The following is a 23,396-nucleotide window of genomic DNA, read 5'->3' on the forward strand; positions in this document are numbered from 1 at the left end:
TAATGTCTTTTTAAATGTCTGTATCAAATAATGCATAAATCACATAATATGTTTTAAACTAGTCTCCCATTCCTAGACATGAGTATTGTTCTCAGTTTCCCTTGAACACTTTTTCTGTGAATCTTTATGTAGTGACACTCTCAGCTGCAGTAAATGCTTGCATCTTCTCTGTTGTAGCTCTTGTTGCAAGTCAGTTGTATTGAACACACAGAGGGGAGGCAGGCATTTTTATGGTCTGTTTGTCTGCCTTTTAAAGTTGCATCCTTTGTCATTCAGTATTAATAATTGTAAACTTTATCGGTCCTATTTCATATACAGAGAGCTATTATGTAACTGATTTTAAAGGTAACATTTCATTTTTCAGGTGTGTTTATCCTAAGTGCAGTCATTTGTAGTGAAGTTCATAGCTGCTTCATGTTGCATGAAGTTCTTAGCAGAATCTAAGAATCTCTTCTTCGGTCTGTGCTTCATTTTAGCCAGTTAGGTTGAATACTGTTTGATTAGAATTTTATTTACATTTGAAATTCTGGCATATGTTTGAAATCATGTTATTTTCAGTATGTAAGAATATAGGGGGCAGAGTTAGTATGTTAGCAGTAGAATAGAACTCCATAGACTGTGAGTGTTATTTCTTTTTGAACGGTCACAAGAATCCATGGAGTACTTCACTCCTGAGGTACCACACTCTACCCAGAGGCTCCAGATTTGGATTTCAGTTCAAGGCTTCATCATTCTAGAGAGGGTTTTCACCCAAATAGGAAGGCTTTGTATCATAGTGGCCTTGGAGTCTGAGAGACTTGGGTTTGGATTGTGCCTTTATCATTTATTAAATGTCTTAATCTTTTCAGCCTTGCCTCAGTTTTTATATCAAAAAAATGGGTATAATGATACTCATTTCATAGATTGTGAGGTTTAAATGAAATCCTGAATATATATGGTTTAGTATGGTCCCTGGCACAGTGTAAGGCTAAATAGGAGTGGCTACTGCCCTGTTAGTCTTTGGCTTATGACCATAGTAATATGTTAAACAGATACTTCAGGGTGGTGGTCTTTGTTTCTCTCATCGCTGTGTTTCCTTCCCTTCGTTTATCCACAGTGCAAGTTGGGTATAGTGAAATTCATAGAAGCTGAGCAGGTGCCTGAGCTCGAAGCTGTTCTCCACCTGGTGATTGCTTCTAGTGACACGCGCCACAGCGTAGCCACCGCAGCAGACCTGGAGCTGAAAAGCAAGCAAAGGTAAGCTCCTTCCCCCTTTAAACTTTAAAAATTGAAAGATGCTAGATTTCTAAAAGCTTGCTCAGCACATGTTCTTTCCAGCTTTTGCGTAATGAGGCATTCAATTTATGAGATTGTGAAATATACCTAATTTGTATGAAAGACAGTTTGCTGAGGAGCAGAATTCTATATAAGGCAAAGAGGAAAAGCTGTTTGGAGAAGCAGTTTAAAATTGGAATGGATAAGGAGAATTACCATAAGAACTGAGACCTTTGTTTAGGTTAAAGAACTAATGTTAAGAGAAATGTCAAAACCCAAAAGTTACTCATTTTTGATTCTTCCTCTAAAATTCTTTGAGATGGCTTTTAATAAAGGATATGTAGGTATTATGGTTAATATGAAAATCAGGTCCTGTGAAAAGAAATACTGAATAGGTCTTAATATACACTGGAGAAAATACGTATAATAAATAGACTCATGGAAAAAATTGTAGATAAGAAATCAGATCATGCACAATAAAACAGTAGTGTGCCAGCTGGTAAATAAAATTGTGTAACAGTTGATTACTCCATTTAAGTCTCTGTTGAAACTGCTATGCTTATAACCTGTTGATTGACACGGTAAGTTGAAATAATTTTTGGAAAGCAGTTTGTAGTAGGTAATGAATCATAAAAATATTTATGAGTCTTTTTTTATCTGAATCTTCTGGGTCTTTATCCTAAGAGAATCATTCAAAAGAAGAGAAATATTATATTTAGAAAAATGTTACAGATTCATTGATTGTATTATTTCCTATAATTGTTAAAAAAGGAAACAAAATCAGATTTCTAGAGTAGGTAAATAGTGAAATTAAGTATGTGACCTGAATAGAGTATTATATCTATATAGGTATTATTATCTTCCCAAATAATTATAAAAATAATACAGCAACATGCAAGTTGCCCCAACATAATGGCAAATGAATAACACATAATATGATATATGTACTGATTTTTAATAAATGACATGTGCAAAGACTGGAAAATACATGAAAAATTGAAGATACTTTGTTAAAAGAAATCAGATTATGGAATACTTCATTTTTGAATTTAATGTTTAATGTAATAAAAAGACCATGGAATGTGGGTAAGATGATGAAAGTTTATAAAGGTATATATCATAGTTTTCCCTCTCCAAAGAAATGTAAGTAGGTGTCACAGGATAATGAAATTAACTTTATTGTGTCTTAGTTTGCTTGTTAAAATATAAATGAGCTGTGTCTGTGTGGTGGTGGTTGGGAATGGAATTAATTCTGGTCCTGCCTCTGGCTGATTGTCTGAATTTGGAAGGCTCACTTAACCTCACTAGGCCTTGGACTCTGTAAAATGAGAAATTTGGACCAGATTGTACTTAACATTCCCCACCAAGTCTAAAATTCTTTCATGCTGCTATGACTGTGTCTTTCTGGTATCTCCTTCAAGAAATTTATTTGGTTTTGAAGTGTCAAAAAACCTTTTCAAAAATTTTATTCAAGTATAGTTGATTTACAGTGTTATGTTAATTTCCGCTATACAGCAAAGTGATTCAATTATATATATATATCTTACAGTCTTTATAAAAATATAAAATATATTTTATATATACACACATATATATACTTTTTTATATTCTTTTCCATTATGGTTGACTACAAGATATTTGATAGTTCACTGTACCATACAGTAGGACCTTGCTATTTATCCTTTCTATATATAATAGTTTTATGTATTTATATTTTAAAAATTTAAGTATAGTTGATTATAGTGTTGTGTTTATTTTCTGCTGTACTGCTAAGTGACTCAGTTATACATATATTCTTTGTCATATTCCTTACCATTATGGTTTTTCATGGGACACTGAATATAATTCCCCATGCTATGCAGTAGGACCTCGTTGTTTATCCATCCTGTGTATAATTGCATCTGCTTATCCCAAACTCCCAGTTCTTCCTCCCTCCTCCCCCTTGGCAACTGCAAGTCTTCTCTGTATCTGTGACTGTTTCATAGATAAGTTCATTTGTGTCATATTTAGATTCCACATACAAGCGATATATCATGTGGTATTTGTCTTTCTCTTTCTGTCTTACTTCAGTCAATATGATAATCTCTCTAGGCCCATCCACGTTGCTGCAAATGGCATTATTTCATTCTTTTTTGTAGCTGAGTAATATTCCATTGTATATATGTGCCACATCTTCTTTATCCATTCATCTGTTGATGGACGTTTAGATTGTGTCCATGTCTTCATGTCTTGGCTACTGTGAACAATGCTGCTCTGAACATAGGCATGCGTGTATCTTTTTGTATTATTGCTTCATCAGGATGTATACGCAGGAGTGGGATTGCCAGGTCCCACTGGCAAGTCTTTTTTTTTTTTTTCTTTTGAGGACCCTCCAAACTGTTTTCCAAAAAAAGCTTCCTTCAAAATTTCATTGTGTTTGGACTGGCTGCATTCTTTACACCATGCAATAGATTGGATTGTTGGAGATATAAATGTGGTGCTGAAGTATTCTAACTAGTTTTGGTTTTGTTCATTAAAACAAGTGTATTTTCCAAAAAAAAATAGCGTAATATTGTTAAGAGGTAAAAAGTGAGTTGAGAACAATATGTAGATATCCCATTTTGCTAAATAGAAATCCCAAAGTATCTCTTCAAGCGATCCTTCTCTATATTGATCTGTTTCTATCTACCTGCCATATCCATCTAGCTATTTTATGTGCATAGGAAAGAAGTCTAGAAAAAGATATACCAAAGTTAGTGGTTATTGAAAAGAAATAGAGAGGGTTAGGGGGCAGAGTATAAGGAATTATATTCTCTATATTAATAATTTTTGAATTTTCTTAAGTGTGTAATCAGAAAAGTAAAGCTAGAAAGGTGACAAGAGGGAAAGTAGAAGAAATAGTGAAAGTTATCCTTATTAGTTAACCATTGCTAGGCTTTTTTGTTTGTTTTACCAAAGTGTGTGTGTTTTGTCAAAAATGTGTAAACTTAAAAAAAAAAAATCTGTAAACTTGAAGTATTTATAGATGAGAAACAAAAGTGGAACTCAAGTAATAGTAGAAATCAGCTGAGGAAAGATATAGGTAAATATAAGTAGGATTGTAGACTGTCTTTGAGGATAGTAGAATTGTGGATATCAGAATGAGGTAGTTTGATAAGAGATGAAAGAAGAGATGGATCAGGAAAACAGTCTAAGCACCGTGGTAACTTACATTGCACAGATACAACCTAGTTTGAAAGCAGAATCAAGGTCAAAAGAGACAAGATAGTGTGGTTAAATCTTAATATTTCAAGTGAAATACAGAATTGCATTATTACTCAGTTTATAGAATGACTGGCGGGGGGCTGCTGCAGAGGGTGGGTGTACATCACCAGTCACATTATGTTTCTAAGTCAGGGGTCCCCAGCCGCCACACCATGGACCAGTACCTGCTCTCAGATCAGCAGTGGCATTAGATTAGAAATAAACTGCACAATAAATGTATTGCACTTGAATCACTCCCAAACCATCCTTCCCTCTGCCGACGCATGGTCTGTGGAAAAACTGTCTTCCACAAAATCAGTGCCTGGTGCCCAGAAGGTTGGGGAGTAGTGTTCCAAGTCACCTTATTGTGGGGCCCAATTAGGAATAAGTCTTAACGACTAAATGGCAGCAAGACTGCTCTGTAGAATTAGGTGTTAAGACTGCAAGTGTGTGCTGGGAGGTAAGAGGGGGATGCTGGAGGGGACTGACACAGAATTTGGGAAATGCCATGGGCTGCAGGCTTCCTAGGGTGGTGGCTTTAATGGTAAAATGTGGTTTTTGGGGTCACTTTCCATATCACTTTTGAATTTCCAAGTGGCTAAGTAGAAGAACCGTGCCTCAGGGCTCTTGGAACAAGGGTAGCGTGGCGGTTCATGGGGTCACAAAGAGTCGGACACGACTGAGCGACTGCACTGAGCTGAAGTGTGACTGCTATGTTGGACCTTTTCTGTATCATTGACCCTGAGAGCGGAATACAGTCCAGATTTCTTGAGTGGTACCAAATCGGGCCATTGGCTACAATGATCTATGTTACAGTCAATCATGGTGGGATAAGGGACTTTTTTTTTCTGTTTGAAAACTAACTTTGATAGAAATTAATCGCTTTCCTTCTCTTCTGCAGTGTCAATGGTCTTCTCTTCATTTGTGTATTTATAACAGTTTTCTTTAGTAATGTATTGAGGTTATGATATTTTGAAATTATTGAAGTGGGAGAGAAAAATAATAATTTTAACAAGCTTTGTTGAAACTTTCTGTAGCTTGATTGACTGGAATAATCCTGCCATCGTTAATAAGATGTACAAGGTATACCTTGGAGATATACCACTGAAAACAAAAGAGGTAGGTTGTTTTGGTTTATTCTTACATCATCATAAAAGCATTTTATTGACATGGTGATACGTGAACATTTTCTCCAGGTTATTGTGATTTAGCCTAAACATACGCTATAGGAAGTACTAGTTTTAGATCGTCCCAGTGTAGGGAGATCAACATCTCCTGAAGGAGCTTAGTTTACCTGACGTGGTGTTTTCCATTCAGCTGCCCTAGCTTAGGCCTCAGTAAACATTTTCTGTAGCTATTTTAGACTTTAATGGCTTTACAGTTGTGAGGCTGCAGCTACTCAGTTCTGCCATAACATGAAAGTAGCCATAGAACATAACTGAATGAGCATGGCCATGTTCCAGTAAGACTTTATTGATATTGAAATGTGAATTTCTTACTATTTGTGAAATACAATTTTACAGAATATTGCTTTGATTTTTAAAAAATTGTTTGAAAATGTAAAAACTTCTTTTAACTCACAGACCTTACCAAGACAGATAATAGGCTGGATTTGGCCCATGGGCTATAGTTTGTTGACTCCTGGTCTAGAATCTAGGACAGTGGGTGGGGTCTTCTGAATTTTCAAAGTAAGATATTGCTTAATAACATAAGTCCTTTTTAGTTCACTGTGTTTAGAAGTATTCCAAGTCTAAACCTAGAAATACAAAATTATTTGTTTGCTTTCTAAACCATAAATAGTTGTTTTAAAAATCATATTAACTCCTGTTAGAGTAAATTGAGTGTGATAGGGACTTCCCTGGCTGTCCAGTGGTTAAGACTCCCTGCTTCCACTGCAGGGGGCAGGGGTGTGATCCCTGATTAGTAAACTGAGATCCCTCAAGCTGTGACACAAGCCTCTCCCACCCTACCAAGAAGAAACAGTTGTGTACGATGTAGCAGAAAGAACAGTGAGTTGGGAATTCTCACCCCACCCTGATTCTCCTCCTGAATGGATGCACATAAATGCCTTGGAGAGGAGAGATCTGGCTAATTGCACAACTTTTCTGGGCATCATGTTCTTCATGTAGAAAATGAAGAGGTTGAACTAGGTCATTGGTTCTCAGAGTGTGGTCCATGGGTCACAGAGGGTCTTTTAGAGGTTCACAAAGCCAAGACAGTTTTTTCCTTTTTTTTTTTTTCCTGTGTTGAATTTTGCACTGATGGTGCAAAAGCAGTGATGCATGTCACTGCTGGGACCTTAGCATGAATCAGAGCTGTGTCACTAAATAATTATTAGGAATCATTCTGTTCCTCACTGTCAGCACTCTTGGTTAAAAAGGAAAGAGGGAATAAAACTCAGCTTACAAATATCCTTGATGAAACAGAAAAAATTATTTTATATTAAGAGTAGAGAGACAAACTCTGGTTATTAAGATGCGTATTTGGCATGAATTTTCTCTTTTAAAATGAAAAAAAATGAGGTTTCAAGAAAAACAGTTAACAAGCTCTGTTGGCAGTGGTGAAAGTTGCGCTTTTAAGCAAAAGTTAGAATTTTGGGAAATTTGTATTTATTGTGTTGAGCATGACAGCTTGTCAGTATTTACAGAGTTTTCTGATAAGATTGGTCATGATATTAACATGTGATTTGTGTGTGGGGGGGTGTTTTATAATGAAATATTTGCGTAACTCAGTGAGCCAATATTTTCCAAATGACCAGTGTTGTTACAGAAGCATACAAGGGTAAGGGAGCCATTTAATATTAATAGAGTGGTGGAATTTAGTGTACCATAACAGAGTATGCAGAGGTTCCATTGATACATTTTCAAATCTACATGGCAACCTTTAAGAAACTATTATATATCAAGTTTGTGGACGTTTGTGGGTGGTATCTGTATTTAGAATATCTGTAATTAAGAATATCTGTAATTACCTGAAAAACCTAATAAAATCATCACCATTTTTCCAGTCACATATCTGTGTGAAGCTGGTTTTATTTTTTTTAATATACTTAAACGAAAATAACATATCACAACAGATTAAATGCTGGAAAAGATACAGGAATCCAGCTTTCTTCTGTGAAAGTGGATAGTGAAGAGATTTACAGAAAAACAGTACAACTCTCTCAGTGCAGCTTTTTGTTTTGAAAAACGTAGTTTTTAATTTTTCTTAAAAGTATGTTTATTTATGAAAATATATCATGGGTTTAATACTATTTTTAAGTGACTAAGTACTTAAAATTTTTTCAGTTTTAATTTCTAATATCATAAACATGCATAGACATTCCAGTATAAAAGAAAGATATTTGGAAGCTTCAGTAGTTTTTAAGAGTATAAAGGGATCTTGAAACAGAAGTTTTAGAGACCATTAATTTAGATGATCTCTCATGATTTTTTTCAATTGATAATAATTTTGAAGGGCTGAATTATAATGTTTTCAACAGGGAGCTGTTCTGAAGCCAGAGCTGAAAAGGGACCCAGTCAGCACAAGGGTGAAGTTAAAGATTGTCCCCCACCTTCTGCGTTCTAGACAAGCTGCCGAAACGTTCCCAGCTAACATTCAGGTAACTGATTTTTTTCGAGAGAAATACGACCTGTTTACAACTTTTATGTCTATGTAACTAGAGAACGAACTGCATTAATGAATATTCAGGAGGTAGGTTGATGTGTGTAACAAGATTAATGAGATTCTTTTTTTCTCTCTCAAGTTTAGCTATAGAAAATACTTAAAAATCTTTATTATAGAGGTTTCCCTGGTGGTCCAGTGGTTAAGACTTTGTTTTCCAGTACAGGGGGTGCGGGTTCCATCCTTGGTCGGGGAGCTGAGATCCCACGTGCCTTGGAGCCAAAAAACCAAAACATAAACAGAAGCAGTATTGTAACAAAATCAGTAAAGACTTTTTAAAAAATGGTCCACATAAAAAAATATTAAAATTTTTTGATTATAGAATATGTACTCTATATGGTTACCATGCACTCTGAATGTATGGTGATAATAATCCCTTTCAAACTAGTTCTTTTCTGAGTGGTGTTTTTCCAGAAATGGTAGCAGCAGAAACTTGTTCACTGAAGTGGAATGATGAGTCATCTGTGGTTGGAGCCCCACACGTAGGCAGTGGCCACAGCCTCTGAGCTCTGCTGCCTCAGTATCTTCATCTCCCTAGGGCAGGTGCTGGCGTCAGTGGAGATTGTCACTTCTTGTTTTGCTTGTCACCGTTGTCTTCCTTGTTGCCCCGTCTTGCCCACAGACAGTCTGTTTTCTGTGTTGCCACCAGAGTTATTTTTGCACTTGGAAATCTTTGTACTCTGTTAGTATGGGATATGAGCCCCTCTGCAAAAGTCCTTGCCTTTCATCCAAGTGATGACATCCAGCTCTAGAGACAATTTATTTGAGCATGATTTTGTCATTAGTTACTTGCTTTTGATCTTAAATAGGGCTTCCCTGGTGGCTCAGTGGTAAAGAACCCACCTACCAATGTAGGAGAGGCGGGTTCGATTCCTGGGTTGGGAAGATCCCTTGGAGAAGGAAACGGCAACCCGTTCCAGTGTTCTTGCCTGAGAAATCCCATGGATAGAGGAGCCTGGCTGGCTACATCCTTCGGGTTACAAAGAGTCAGACATGACTTAGTGACTATAAACAGTAACAGATACAACTTTTCATCTTAAATAAACCTTAGGGTTTTTTCCCTGTTCTTCTTTAAACTTTTTAAAAAAATGTGTAGAATGGGTGTAATGATAGCAGATACCTCATAGCAGTGTTGTAAAGACGTGAGTGGGCTAGCTGATGGAAGATTTAGAGCATGCTGCTAGTGCTCATGCAGTGAGAAAATCCTCAGTAAATGGTGGAAAGGCAGCAGTTACTTCCCGCCTGGTCTCGTATCTCAGCGCCCCTTGCCCTGCACCTCACGTAGCAGCAAAGATCATTGCTCCTAAGTGTGCTGTTTTCGTGGCTCTGTTTCTTGGCTCCTGTTGTAGGGCCCCTCCCCCTGTAGCCTGGTAAACATCTACTCCGGTTTCAGGATTTTCTCTAGTGTGCCCCCTCCTATCTAAAATGTTCTTATTTCCTGCCTGTCTTCCCTTTCAGTCCCAAAGTAAGCACACACTAGTCTTGCTCACTGTATGTGCATGGTGGACATTGACTTCTGTCTTCACGTCTCTCCCTCTTAAGACTTATTTAAGTGGCTGCTTCCTCTTCCTAACTTCCGTCTTCATATCTCTCCTTCTTAAGGCTTATTTGTTCTACTTCCTCCTTCTAGGTGATACAACTTTTATTCCCAGTATCTGCTCTCCAATATTTAGTAGGAGTAGTGTTAGTCACTCAGTCGTGTCTAACTCTTTGCGACCCCCTGGACTGTAGCCCACCAGGCTCCTCTGTCCATGGAATTCTCCAGGCAAGAATACTGGACTGGGTTGCTGTTTCCTTCTCCAAGCGATCTTCCTGACCCAGGGATCGAACCTGGGTCTTCTGCATTGCAGGCAGATTCTTTACCATCTGAGCTATAGGGAAGCCCTTGACTGAGTTCAAATACTGTGTTCTGTGTTTCCATAAACATAAAATAATCACAGAGCTTCTTCCGTTTTGCTAATTAGGCACTGTTTTTCCTGATAGTGGCTTAATAATTTTGGTTCAGAAATGGTGGTGATAGTAATGCTACATTATATAATAAGCAGCTAGAATTATGTGGTGGAATATTCATAGACCTCTTGTAGGTGTACACTTAGTTCAGTTCAGTTGCTCAGTAGTGTCCGACTCTTTGTGAGCCCATGGACTGCAGCACGCCAGGCTTCCCTGTCCATCACCAGCTCCCAGAGCTAGCTCAAACTCGAGTCAGTGATGCCATCCAACCATCTCATCCTCTGTTGTCCCCTTCTCCTCCCGCCTTCAATCTTTCCCAGCATCAAGGGTCTCTTCAAAAGAGTCAGTTCTTTGCATCTGGTGGCCAAAGTATTGGAGTTTCAGCTTCAGCATCAGTCCTTCCAATGAATATTTAGGACTGATCTCCTTTAGGATGGACTGGTTGGATCTCCTTGCAGTCCAAGGGACTCTCAGGAGTCTTCTCCAACATCACAGTTCAAAAGCATCAGTTCTTTGGTGCTCAGCTTTCTTTCTAGTCCAACTTTCACATCCATACATGATCACTGGAAAAACCATAGCTTTGACTAGATGGATCTTTGTTGGCAAAGTGATGTCTCTGCTTTTTAATATGCTGTCTTGGTTGGTCATAACTTTCCTTCCAAGGAGCAAGTGTCCTTATGGCTGCAGTCACCATCTCCAGTGATTTTGGAGACCCCAAAAATAAAGTCTCTAACTGTTTCCATTGTTTCCCCATCTATTTGCCATGAAGTGATGGGACTGGATGCCATAATTTTAGTTTTCTAAATTGAGTTTTAGGCCAAATTTTTTACTCTCCTCTTTCACTTTCATTGAGAGGCTCTTTAGTTCTTCGCTTTCTACCGTAAGAGTGGTGTCATCTGCATATGTGAGGTTATTGATATTTCTTCCAAAAATCTTGAACCAGCTTGTGCTTCATCCAGCGCAGCATTTTGCATGATGTACTCTGCATAGAAGGTAAATAAGCAGGATGACAATATACAGCCTTGATGTACTCCTTTCCCAGTTTAGAACCAGCCTATTATTCCATGTCTAGTTCTAACTATTGCTTCTTGATCTGCATACAGAGTTCTCAGGGGGCAGGTCTAGTGTTCTGGTATTCCCATCTCTTGAAGAATTTTCCAGTTTGTTGTGATCCACACAGTCAAAGGCTTTGGTGTAGTCCGTAAAGCAGAAGTAGATGTTTTTCTGGAATTCTCTTGCTTTTTCGATGATCCAACAGATGTTAGCAATTTGATCTCTGATTCTTTGCCTTTTCTAAATCCAGCTTGAACATCTGTAATTTCACGGTTCATGTATTGTTGGAAGCCTGGCTTGGAAAACTTTGAGCATTACTTTGCTAGCGTGTGAGATGAGTGCAATTGTGCGGTAGTTTGAGCATTCCTTGGCATTGTCTTTCTTTGGGATTGGAAAGAAAATTGACCTTTTCCAGTCCTGTGACCACTGCTGAGTTTTCCAAATTTGCTGGTATGTTGAGTGCAGCACTTTCGCAGCATCATCTTTCAGGATTTGAAATAGCTCAACTGGAATTCCATCACCTCCACTAGCTTTGTTCATAGTGATGCTTCCTAAGGCCCGCTTGACTTCACATTCCAGGATGTCTGGCTCTGGGTGAGTGATCACACCATCGTGATCATCTGGGTCATGAAGATCTTTTTGTATAGTTCTTCTGTGTATTCTTGCCACCTCTTCTTAATATCTTCTGCTTCTGTTAGGTCCCTACCATTTTTGTCCTTTATTGTGCCCATTTTTGCCTGAAATGTTCCCTTGGTATCTCTAATTTTCTTGAAGAGGTCTCTAGTCTTTCCCATTCTATTTTCCTCTATTTCTTTCCATTGATCGTTGAGGAAGGCTTTCTTATCTCTCCTTGCTATTCTTTGGAACTCTGCCTTCAAATGGGTATATCTTTCTTTTTCTCCTTTGCCTTTTGTGTCTTGTCTTTTCACAGCTATTTGTAAGGCCTCCTCAGACAGCCATTTAGCCTTTTTGCATTTCTTTCTTGGGGATGGTCTTGATCACTGCATCCTGTACAGTGTCACAAACTTCTGCCCACAGTTCTTCAGGCACTCTGTCTATCAGATCTAATCCCTTGAATCTATTTCTCACTTACACTGTATAATCATAAGGGATTTGATTTAGATCATACCTGAATGGTCTACTGGTTTTCCCTACTCTTCAGTTTAAGTCTGAATTTGGCAATAAGGAGTTCATGATCTGAGTCACAGTCAGCTCCCTCTTATTTTTGCTGACTGTGTAGAGCTTCTCCATCTTCGGCTGCAAAGAATATAATCAGTCTGATTTTGGTATTGACCATCTGGTGATGTCCATAGAGTCTTCTCTTGTGTTGTTGGAAGAGGGTGTTTGCTATGACTAGTACGTTTTCTTGGCAAAACTCTTTTAGCCTTTGCCCTGTACTCCGGGGCCAAATTTACTTGTTACTTCAGGCATCTCTTGACTTCCTACTTTTGCATCCCAGTCACCTATAATGAAAAGGACATCTTTTTTGGGTGTTAGTTCTAGAAGGTCTAGTAGGTCTTCCTAGAACCATTCAACTTCAGCTTCTTCACCATTACTGGTTGGGGCATAGACTTGGATTATTGTGATATTGAATGGTTTGCCTTGGAAATGAATGGAGATCATTCTCTCGTATTTGAGATTGCATCCAAGTACTGCATTTCAGACTCTCTAGTTGACTATGAGGGCTACTCCATTTCTTCTAAGGGATTCCTGTCCATAGTGGTAGATATAATGGTCATCTGAGTTAAATTCACTTATTCCAGTCCATTTTAGCTCACTGATTGCTAAAATGTCGATGCTCTCTCTTGCCGTGTCCTGTTTGACCACTTCCGATTTGCCTTGATTTATGGATCTAACATTTCAGGTTCCTATGCAGTATTGTTCTTTATAGCATTGAGCTTTACTTCCATCACCAGTCACATCCACAGCTGGGTGTTGTTTTTGCTTTGGCTCCGTCTCTTCATTCTTTCTGGAGTTATTTCTCCACTGATCTCCAGTAGCATATTGGGCACCTACCAACCTGGGGAGTTCATCTTCCAATATTCTGTCTTTTTGCCTTTTCATAATGTTTAGGGTTCTCAAGGCAAGAATACTGAAGTGGTTTGTCATTCCCTTCTCCAGTGAACCACATTTTGTCAGAACTCTCCACCATGACTCATCTGTCTTGGCTGGCCCTACATGGCATGGCTCATAATTTCATTGAGTTAGACAAGGCTGTGGGCCATGTGATCAGTTTGTGATCTTTTGTATTACACTTTGTTCTTCAAAATAAATGCAGTTCTCTTTCACACAAGTATTCTAGCTGATGGCTGTAGGAAGCCAGCAAGTAGCTTCAATAAACAGTCTGGATAACAACCACAATGTTTGATGGTTCAAGTCTGCGCTGTTTGTGGGGCTGCCACTAGGAAGCAACACAGTTCATGCTGCAGTGGGCCACCACTGTCACGCCGCGGACATCAGCAGATTAAATCATTTGGGAGGTATTAGGTTTCTTAATTACATGTGAACTTATTTTGAAAACGTGTTCTCTGCATGAGAGTGGTGGCCCACTGCAGCATGAACTCTGTTGCTTCCTGGTGGTAGCCCCGCAAACAGCGCAGACTTGAACCATCAGCCACTGTGGTTGTTACCCAGACTGTTAATTGAAGCTCCTTGTTGGCTTCCTACGGCCGTGAGCTAACATACTTGGTGAAAGAGAACTGCTTTAATTTTGAAGAACAAAGTGTAGTACAAAAGACCTACTGTTGAATCCTCAGTTGTATTTGAAAATAATAAATTGCTGTTCTTCTTAATTGGTATTCTTGATGTTCTTTTTTCATAGGTGGTGTATGATGGACTCTTTGGTACAAATACAAATTCAAAATTAAGAACATTATCCCTGCAATTTGTGCATCACATTTGTGTAACGTAAGTTTTTTGAACTGTTTGTAAAGTTTTCAAGCCGTTTGGAGTGATGAAGGGATGCAAGAGTATCTTACCTAGAAAGACAGTGTGTTTGCTTACCTTAAAATATGTCACATTTTGATAGATTATTTAAACTTATATCAGTTATGTCTCTATTTTAAGTAATAATCTGAAATAATACGTAATTATGAGATTCTTACATCTTGCTTTGTGTATGTGTTGTTTTTTAACAAGCTGTCCAGAAATCAAGATTAAGCCATTAGGTCCAATGCTTTTGAATGGTCTCACCAAGCTAATCAATGAATATAAAGAAGTAAGTGACTTGGTTTTTTAAAAAATTTTTGTTAATATTTTAATTTTTAAATTCTGTTATAAGCTTCCCTGGTCTATATGTTGATACAGTTAAAGTTTGCTGTTGTTCCATCATTTCTTAACATTTTTTAATTGAGGTAGTGCAAATTTCAGAAATTACCACCATCTTTTGCCCCTTTTTTGGGAAATAAGCATTAAAAATTGATATGGATCTTGAGGTGGTCTTATCATTTCTTTATGTGACATTTTAAAAAGCTGGTACATTTTATTTTAGAAACTGCAAAAATGGAATGAAAAGAATTAGATTTTATTTTATGATTTATTTCCATATAGGTCTATTTGGATTTGCTTATATTGAGAAACAGTGTTAATTCTCAGAGACTGAGATTTTATTGATTCAAAACTGTCAAAACATGCATTCAGTAAATTTTTGATTCCTTAAGCTTAAGTGGGGTGAGGATTCCTTGGATTGTAGTTTTTCAAATCCTGTTTTTTCTTGCTGTATCACTCTTAACCGTTTCTAGTATTTCAAGGGAATTGCCTAAAAGAAAGGTAAAGTTTTAAGAACGCTAGTTAATATTCATTTCCTAAGTCTTAGCTAAATATGAATGCATGTTTGCAGTAGTATAGTTACCAGTATTTTGCCATTTGGAGTTAGAATTGAGTTTGAACCCTAGCTTTGTTCCTTCGTGAGTAACTTAAATTCTTCCGACCTCTGTTCTTTATTAGAAGAATGAGGCTAATAGTATTTCGTTGGATTATGGTGAAGATTAAATGAGATAGATTAGCACAGTGAAGGCATGTTAGTAGATACTATTATTATTGACAACTGTTCACTTGTTGTGCAGCTGTGCTTTGGGGCAGTCCTCGGCCTGACTCTCCTGTCTTCTGTTGCGTGAACAGAGCTCGCATGGTGCTTAAGGCCTTGGGAACCTTTCAGATTATTTTTATGGCATAGATAAGTGCTTTGGATGGCTGGTAGAAATAAAAATGCTTTGGGGTTTTGGGGGGGAAAACTATATATTTGAGACTAGATTAGAGTGGCCAGATAATCTACAGGGCTGTAATTATCTTAACCTCCAGATGACACCTGCATGTCTTCCCAACAGATGAGCCCATAAGAGTGGCCATGTAGATGTGTGAATCCTTTGTGAAGTGTATAAACTTCAGCTCACAGAAGTGCTGCTGTGTGCTGAGTAATGTCAGACTCCTGATTTTCATAAAGCAATGTAAAAGTCTATCTGTATCTCCAGTGGAATCCTCACTAACTCACCCAAATACTGTGATCCCTTTAACTTTTTAAGGTGAAAGATATGAGAAGAAGCAATTTACTATAGTGCAGATTTTTAAACAATTGCTCTCCTGCATCCTGAAATTTGGGGTGAGAGAGGGTGGATCCTAGTCTGTTGGGCAGTGATGAATTTTCTAATAAGTTAAGCTGTCTTCTTAGTATGTTGGTGGTGAATTTTGGTATTTGCAGGTTACATAGTATTGAAAGGATCCTGAAGTTAGCATCAGTGGAGAGAAACTTTTCTATTGTATGACCTCTGCATTTTCCTTTTGGAGTGAGTGGGGGATGAAAGGTTTTGTTTTGTTTTTTCTTTTAGTAGTCTGATGCATCCTGGGTTTGGACATTTTTATTTGTTTTGTTCAGATTCTGGTATCATGTAGTTAGGCACAGTGAGACCTAGGTTTAACAAGGAGAAAATTAATGCATTTCATTGCAGCAAAAAGGTTTTGCCGTTTACTGTGTTTTTGTTCTGTCTGCTTTTTTGTTCTTTTTTTTTTTTTTTTTTTCTTAATTTCAAGGACCCTAAGCTACTGTCTATGGCATATTCAGCTGTTGGAAAACTCTCCAGGTGAGTAAACTCCTTTTCAGTGAGAGATACCTTGTTGGTAAACTAAGAAAAATGGTGGCATTTAATAATGGATCGATAATAAATTTGTTATGATTCTGAAAGGAAATTATTTAAAGGCCATAGGTTGTTTAGAAACGTCTTCCTTGTAGAAGGATAATGATGTGAGATGTCTTAATTTACACTTGAAGATATGTTACCGTATTAAATGGCAGACTTGAAATGAGATTTTAAGCTGGATTGTGTCCTAACGTTTTAGGTTTCTTGTACCCTGCATAGAGACGATTGATTGTTTTAAGTGTTCTTGTTACGACTTACTACTAGTGTTTATAATATCAATAATCAAGGGTTTTTCTAGTGATTCTGTTTCCTGATAGTGCTACGATTCTTGAGTTTCCAAAGGTGGATTTTTTTTTTTTCCTCTCCTCTGTTTAGTATGGTTTCCTGCAGCCACTTCTTCATGGTTTCCTCTCTCTTCACATATTTCAGAGCAGGGGGTGAGAGGAGCAGCATCTTCATGGCCCTAACCGCTGCCCGCACCCCTGCACAGGTTCTGTGTTGGCCTGTGGAGGCTAGGTCGGGCTCTTCTGTACTGTGTGGGGAAGGAGTTTGGGGGCTCAGAAGACAGTCATCTCAGATCAGCTGATACAGCACAGCATTGTCAACAGACCTTGTCCCTTGTGTGCTGGCATGCAGTTGACAGAGCTTCTTGTCACCGGAGTCTTTAGTTTAAATAGCATTTAGTCTCATCTCTTTTCTTTGTTTCAAAATCAGAAATGTTAACTGAATGCATGGAATATTCTAGTGAGACTATCTGGATAACACGTATATTAATCTAGAGTTACTTGGATTAGATGGTAGAATTAAATGTTGACTTTAAAAAATGTTTGGTTCTTTGGGGAGGTAACCCAGTGATGCTCACTCACATGGTACCCAGAGGTGAAAGTGCAAGTTTAGGAAAATGTGTGTTTAGTTTCGTTTTTTTCTGCCTTATGGAAAGTTTTGATAGTAATGAGGGTCTCACATTCTCTTGCAGCCGAATGCCACATTTATTCACTAAGGATATAGCTCTCGTGCAGCAGCTTTTTGAAGCCCTGTGTAAGGTAGGGAAACACCTGGCAAGTGTGTGCTTTCTGTTTGGATGCTCAGCCGGAAACTCAGTGGTGAAGGAAACACTATTTTTATCATCGTTCACAGGAAGAGCCCGAGACGCGACTCGCTATTCAAGAAGCATTATCCATGATGGTTGGAGCTTACAGTACTTTGGAAGGCGCACAGCGGACTCTCATGGAGGCACTTGTGGCCTCGTATTTAATAAAGGTAGGTCCAACTGTGTGAACCACAATGGCTGATAGTGTACACATTTTATATTTTTGTGATCAAAATTTGAATTGCTTTTCTTCTTAATAATGAAGAGGAGTATTTGCTTTCCCTTGGACTGCGATTTATGATTTTTTTTTTTTTTTTTGGCCCCTGTAAAGTCTTTTATTGTCAGTCTTGCCTTTCAAACCAAGATTTCTAGGCACAAACTAGGCATAGAAAATAGCTGTTTGAATGGAAAATTCTAATGTGATGTGTTTTTAATTCTTCGTTATGGAAATATGATTTTAGAGAAGGAGTAGTAATATGCACAGAGGCCTTATTGTATTAAAGCCTTCCTTGTTGGAGAACTGTTCTTAATGTCACATTCTCCTGGTTGGAAGTGTTTTGTTTTAACTGGTAGCTAAGCCCTGCAGTCCCTTGGAGTGGAGTTCTGCAGGTAACACTGGGGAGGAGAGCAGAAGGAAAGACAAATTTTACGTATCAAAATGAGTCTGTAGGAAATAAGCCAGTACTGTCATACATACTCTTCTTTCTTTTAGTCCTCTTCATCTGCCTATTGTGGAAGTTTGTAAGAGAATTTTTAATATTTATGTAAAATTACACACATAGTGTTATTGCTTAGTTGTGTCCAACTCTTTGTGACCTCATGGACTGTAGCCCCTCAGGCTCCTCAGTCCATGGGATTCTCCAAGCAAGAATAATGGAGTGGGTTGCCGTGTCCTTCTTCCGAGGATCTTCCCGACCCAGGGATCAAACCCAGATCTCCCAGGCAGACTTTTTACTGTCTGAGCCACCAGAGAAGCCCAATATACATATACACATGTGTATATATGATATATAATATATAGTATAAAATAATATGTATTGCTTCAGTGAGTTTTTTTACCTCTATTTCTAGGAATAGAAAGAGGGGGAGATTAAAGAGGGAACAATGTCAAATATTGGTGAGATTAATATGATTTGTGTCTCACTGAATTTGGCTTCCATATTTATATTGAGGGAATTATTAAAGGTTCAGAAACATGTCTGGCTTCTGTTGAAATAGAAGAGGATAATTATGAACATTCAGAAATCTTATTATACATAGAGTCCCATGTCAGATGCTCTTGCTGTCCAGTGTACCTGGTTCATGGTCATATAACATGAGCAAAGTAGTATAGGCTTATTTAGAAGCTCATTAGAATCAAATACTTAAAACTCTTCATCGGTAACCTCATAAGAAAATGGAATGCTTGTATAGTGCACATGGGTACTGGTTGACTTATGCAGATCAAGTCATGTAACAATATTACCAAGTCATAGGTGATTTGGTTTGTTTTCCCAGACTACATGTAAAGCAGCCAGACTGAGGACTGAATCACATAGACTAGTCCTTAGTGTATTGCCCTGTAAAGGGGATGCTGAAGAGTGAGAACACCTGGGCGAATGAGGAAGCACATAGACTAGTCCTTAGTGTATTGCCCTGTAAAGGGGATGCTGAAGAGTGAGAACACCTGGGCGAATGAGGAAGCACATAGACTAGTCCTTAGTGTATTGCCCTGTAAAGGGGATGCTGAAGAGTGAGAACACCTGGGCGAATGAGGAAGCACATAGACTAGTCCTTAGTGTATTGCCCTGTAAAGGGGATGCTGAAGAGTGAGAACACCTGGGCGAATGAGGAAGCACATAGACTAGTCCTTAGTGTATTGCCCTGTAAAGGGGATGCTGAAGAGTGAGAACACCTGGGCGAATGAGGAAGCACATAGACTAGTCCTTAGTGTATTGCCCTGTAAAGGGGATGCTGAAGAGTGAGAACACCTGGGCGAATGAGGAAGCACATAGACTAGTCCTTAGTGTATTGCCCTGTAAAGGGGATGCTGAAGAGTGAGAACACCTGGGCGAATGAGGAAGCACATAGACTAGTCCTTAGTGTATTGCCCTGTAAAGGGGATGCTGAAGAGTGAGAACACCTGGGCGAATGAGGAAGCACATAGACTAGTCCTTAGTGTATTGCCCTGTAAAGGGGATGCTGAAGAGTGAGAACACCTGGGCGAATGAGGAAGCACATAGACTAGTCCTTAGTGTATTGCCCTGTAAAGGGGATGCTGAAGAGTGAGAACACCTGGGCGAATGAGGAAGCACATAGACTAGTCCTTAGTGTATTGCCCTGTAAAGGGGATGCTGAAGAGTGAGAACACCTGGGCGAATGAGGAAGCACATAGACTAGTCCTTAGTGTATTGCCCTGTAAAGGGGATGCTGAAGAGTGAGAACACCTGGGCGAATGAGGAAGCACATAGACTAGTCCTTAGTGTATTGCCCTGTAAAGGGGATGCTGAAGAGTGAGAACACCTGGGCGAATGAGGAAGCACATAGACTAGTCCTTAGTGTATTGCCCTGTAAAGGGGATGCTGAAGAGTGAGAACACCTGGGCGAATGAGGAAGCACATAGACTAGTCCTTAGTGTATTGCCCTGTAAAGGGGATGCTGAGGAGTGAGAACACCTGGGCGAATGAGGAATCACATAGACTAGTCCTTAGTGTATTGCCCTGTAAAGGGGATGCTGAGGAGTGAGAACACCTGGGCGAATGAGGAATCACATAGACTGGTCCTTAGTGTATTGCCCTGTAAAGGGGATGCTGAGGAGTGAGAACACCTGGGCGAATGAGGAATCACATAGACTGGTCCTTAGTGTATTGCCCTGTAAAGGGGATGCTGAAGAGTGAGAACACCTGGGCGAATGAGGAAGCACATAGACTGGTCCTTAGTGTATTGCCCTGTAAAGGGGATGCTGAAGAGTGAGAACACCTGGGCGAAGGAGGAAGCACATAGACTAGTCCTTAGTGTATTGCCCTGTAAAGGGGATGCTGAAGAGTGAGAACACCTGGGCGAATGAGGAAGCACATAGACTAGTCCTTAGTGTATTGCCCTGTAAAGGGGATGCTGAAGAGTGAGAACACCTGGGCGAATGAGGAATCACACGGACTAGCCCTTAGTGTATTGCCCTGTAAAGGGGATGCTGAAGAGTGAGAACACCTGGGCGAATGAGGAAGCACACGGACTAGTCCTTAGTGTATTGCCCTGTAAAGGGGATGCTGAAGAGTGAGAACACCTGGGCGAATGAGGAATCACACGGACTAGTCCTTAGTGTATTGCCCTGTAAAGGGGATGCTGAAGAGTGAGAACACCTGGGCGAATGAGGAAGCACATAGACTAGTCCTTAGTGTATTGCCCTGTAAAGGGGATGCTGAAGAGTGAGAACACCTGGGCGAATGAGGAAGCACATAGACTAGTCCTTAGTGTATTGCCCTGTAAAGGGGATGCTGAAGAGTGAGAACACCTGGGCGAATGAGGAAGCACATAGACTAGTCCTTAGTGTATTGCCCTGTAAAGGGGATGCTGAGGAGTGAGAACACCTGGGCGAAGGAGGAATCACATAGACTAGTCCTTAGTGTATTGCCCTGTAAAGGGGATGCTGAAGAGTGAGAACACCTGGGCGAATGAGGAATCACACGGACTAGTCCTTAGTGTATTGCCCTGTAAAGGGGATGCTGAAGAGTGAGAACACCTGGGCGAAGGAGGAATCACATAGACTAGTCCTTAGTGTATTGCCCTGTAAAGGGGATGCTGAGGAGTGAGAACACCTGGGCGAATGAGGAATCACATAGACTAGTCCTTAGTGTATTGCCCTGTAAAGGGGATGCTGAAGAGTGAGAACACCTGGGCGAATGAGGAATCACATAGACTAGCCCTTAGTGTATTGCCCTGTAAAGGGGATGCTGAAGAGTGAGAACACCTGGGCGAATGAGGAATCACATGGACTGGTCCTTAGTGTATTGCCCTGTAAAGGGGATGCTGAGGAGTGAGAACACCTGGGCGAATGAGGTAGCACGTCTCTCAGCACCTCTCAGCTCACTTACGTTGTGACCGGAGGGTACGTGAGGATAAAGCTTCCGCATCGTTGGACTCTACAGCTGCTGCTGCTTCTGGTCGAACTTTGCATTAATAGATTGCAGTCTCAGTCTATTTAGGTTAATTGGATATATGTGAAAGTGAAAGTTGCTCAGTTGTGTCTGTTTGCAACCCTATGGACTATACAGTTCATGGAATTCTCCAGGCCAGAATACTGGAGTGTGTAGTCTTTCCCTTCTGCAGGGGATCTTTCCAGCCCAGGGATCGAACCCAGGTCTCCCGCATCGCAGGCGGATTCTTTACCAGCTGAGCCACCAGGGAAGCCCAAGAATGACTGGAGTGGGTAGCCTATCCCTTCTCCAGTGGGTCTGCCCGACGCAGGAATCGAGGCGGATTCTTTACCAACGGAGCTATCAGGGAAGCCCCAGTTGGATATATGTATGCAGCTGAGATTTTGCTTTGGAGTCATTTTTGACTTTAGAGCTAACCTGAAAGTGTTGATGGTATTTTACTTTAAATCTGTAGTGACTCCAAGTAGGCTCCGTTTGTGCTCCCTGCGAACTGTATGAATTTCACCCGTGTGACTGAGAGCTTTGAGAGTTGAGGAAGCGGCGGTGGGGGCCGGAAGCCGCCCCTGTGACCTTGGTCGCATGGTCGGGCTGCAGATGGGCATCTACAGAGAGATTCTCTGACAGCGGTCTTGGTGGGGCTTCCTGCTTTACTTGGAGGATTCCCTTAGGTCGTAAAAGCACTTTTTAAATAATGCCTTTGTCCAGAGATTTTTAAACAGCATGGTTAAGGATTTCGACTAAAAAGATTTTTATTTATTTAGATATATTTATTGAAATGTCAACTTAAATTTTGATTGCTTACAGTTAAAACGACTTACCTTGACTGGAATGAGTTGTTACTTGGATTTTTTTTTTTTAATCTCTGTGTTATGTGTCTGTGTGTGTGTGTGTTTATGTGTCAAATAGCCTGAAGTTCAAGTTCGACAAGTGGCTGTGAAATTCGCCAGCACGGTGTTTCCCTCAGACCATATTCCTTCCAGATATTTGCTGCTGTTAGCTGCAGGAGACCCGTAAGTTTCAAAGGAGTTGATATGAACTTGGGTTTATTTCAAATTCAGTTGAAAATTGGATATAATTTATGTTGTTTGTAGTATTAGTCTGTGGAATTTAGAAGCAACGTATTAGAGTTAAAAATATGGCCCCCTTGACACAGCATACAGACCTGTAGTCATACCATCTTGTTATTTCCTGTGAGTAAAATCTGAAGATGCAAGCCATGTGACTCTCCATGACTAATGAAATTTCGAAAGTGATTGCTTCTCATGTATTTTATGACTCTTTGCATGTAGCCGAGAATATGCTTAAGACAGATGCCAGATAATATTGCTGTTCTTAGTCTTCATATGATCATTCTCTGGTTAGTGAAATTTATTTATCTTTCCTATCTTTCTGTAAGGCGGGAAGAAGTTCATGGAGAGGCACAACGAGTTTTAAGGTGTCTTCCTGGTAGGAACAGGAAAGACAGTGCTTCTAAGCAGATGCCATCTTTCCCAGAAATGGTATACTATATCCAAGAAAAGGTATGGTATTTACTTTCATATTATTAGTTTGAGTCACATAGTGAATGATGAAAATAAACATACCTTTTTTTTGGTGACACTGTGTAAAATGCTAATCACTAAATGCTGAATAGTAGTAAAGTTTCTAACAATGTTAATATTTACAATAAGAGGGAGGTACAAAATGAGAAAAATATAAATCTCAAATGTAATTAATCTGCCCAAATCTAAATTACTTACAGTTTCTTTTATGCTCTTCAACATTTTGGCTGTTTTTAAAATTTTTCCCTTTGGCAAGACATGCTTAAAAATATTAACTCTTATTATTTTTGTGTTTATTTTTTTAGTCATGTCATGCAGCCTATGGGATGTGGGATCTTGGTTCCCCTACCAGGGATTG

At 39.4% G+C, this 23,396-nt stretch overlaps 1 protein-coding gene across 4 annotated transcripts in view; it reads left to right on the plus strand.

Moving 5' to 3' along the window:
• The window catches only part of ECPAS (Ecm29 proteasome adaptor and scaffold), a 111,642-nt gene that overhangs the window by 41,624 nt on the left and 46,622 nt on the right, over positions 1-23,396 (plus strand). For all 4 annotated transcript variants that reach the window (XM_043927184.1, XM_043927182.1, XM_043927180.1 and 1 more), the window contains 10 exons: positions 1,097-1,236; positions 5,514-5,595; positions 7,958-8,077; positions 13,964-14,049; positions 14,281-14,359; positions 16,168-16,217; positions 17,251-17,317; positions 17,412-17,534; positions 22,404-22,507; positions 22,894-23,017. In XM_043927184.1, the coding sequence (XP_043783119.1) occupies positions 1,097-1,236; positions 5,514-5,595; positions 7,958-8,077; positions 13,964-14,049; positions 14,281-14,359; positions 16,168-16,217; positions 17,251-17,317; positions 17,412-17,534; positions 22,404-22,507; positions 22,894-23,017 (975 nt within the window). The remainder of the gene's footprint in view (positions 1-1,096; positions 1,237-5,513; positions 5,596-7,957; positions 8,078-13,963; positions 14,050-14,280; positions 14,360-16,167; positions 16,218-17,250; positions 17,318-17,411; positions 17,535-22,403; positions 22,508-22,893; positions 23,018-23,396) is intronic.

Source organism: Cervus elaphus, chromosome 16 (assembly GCF_910594005.1).
Source record: "Cervus elaphus chromosome 16, mCerEla1.1, whole genome shotgun sequence".
In the NCBI taxonomy this organism is placed as follows: domain Eukaryota; kingdom Metazoa; phylum Chordata; class Mammalia; order Artiodactyla; family Cervidae; genus Cervus; species Cervus elaphus.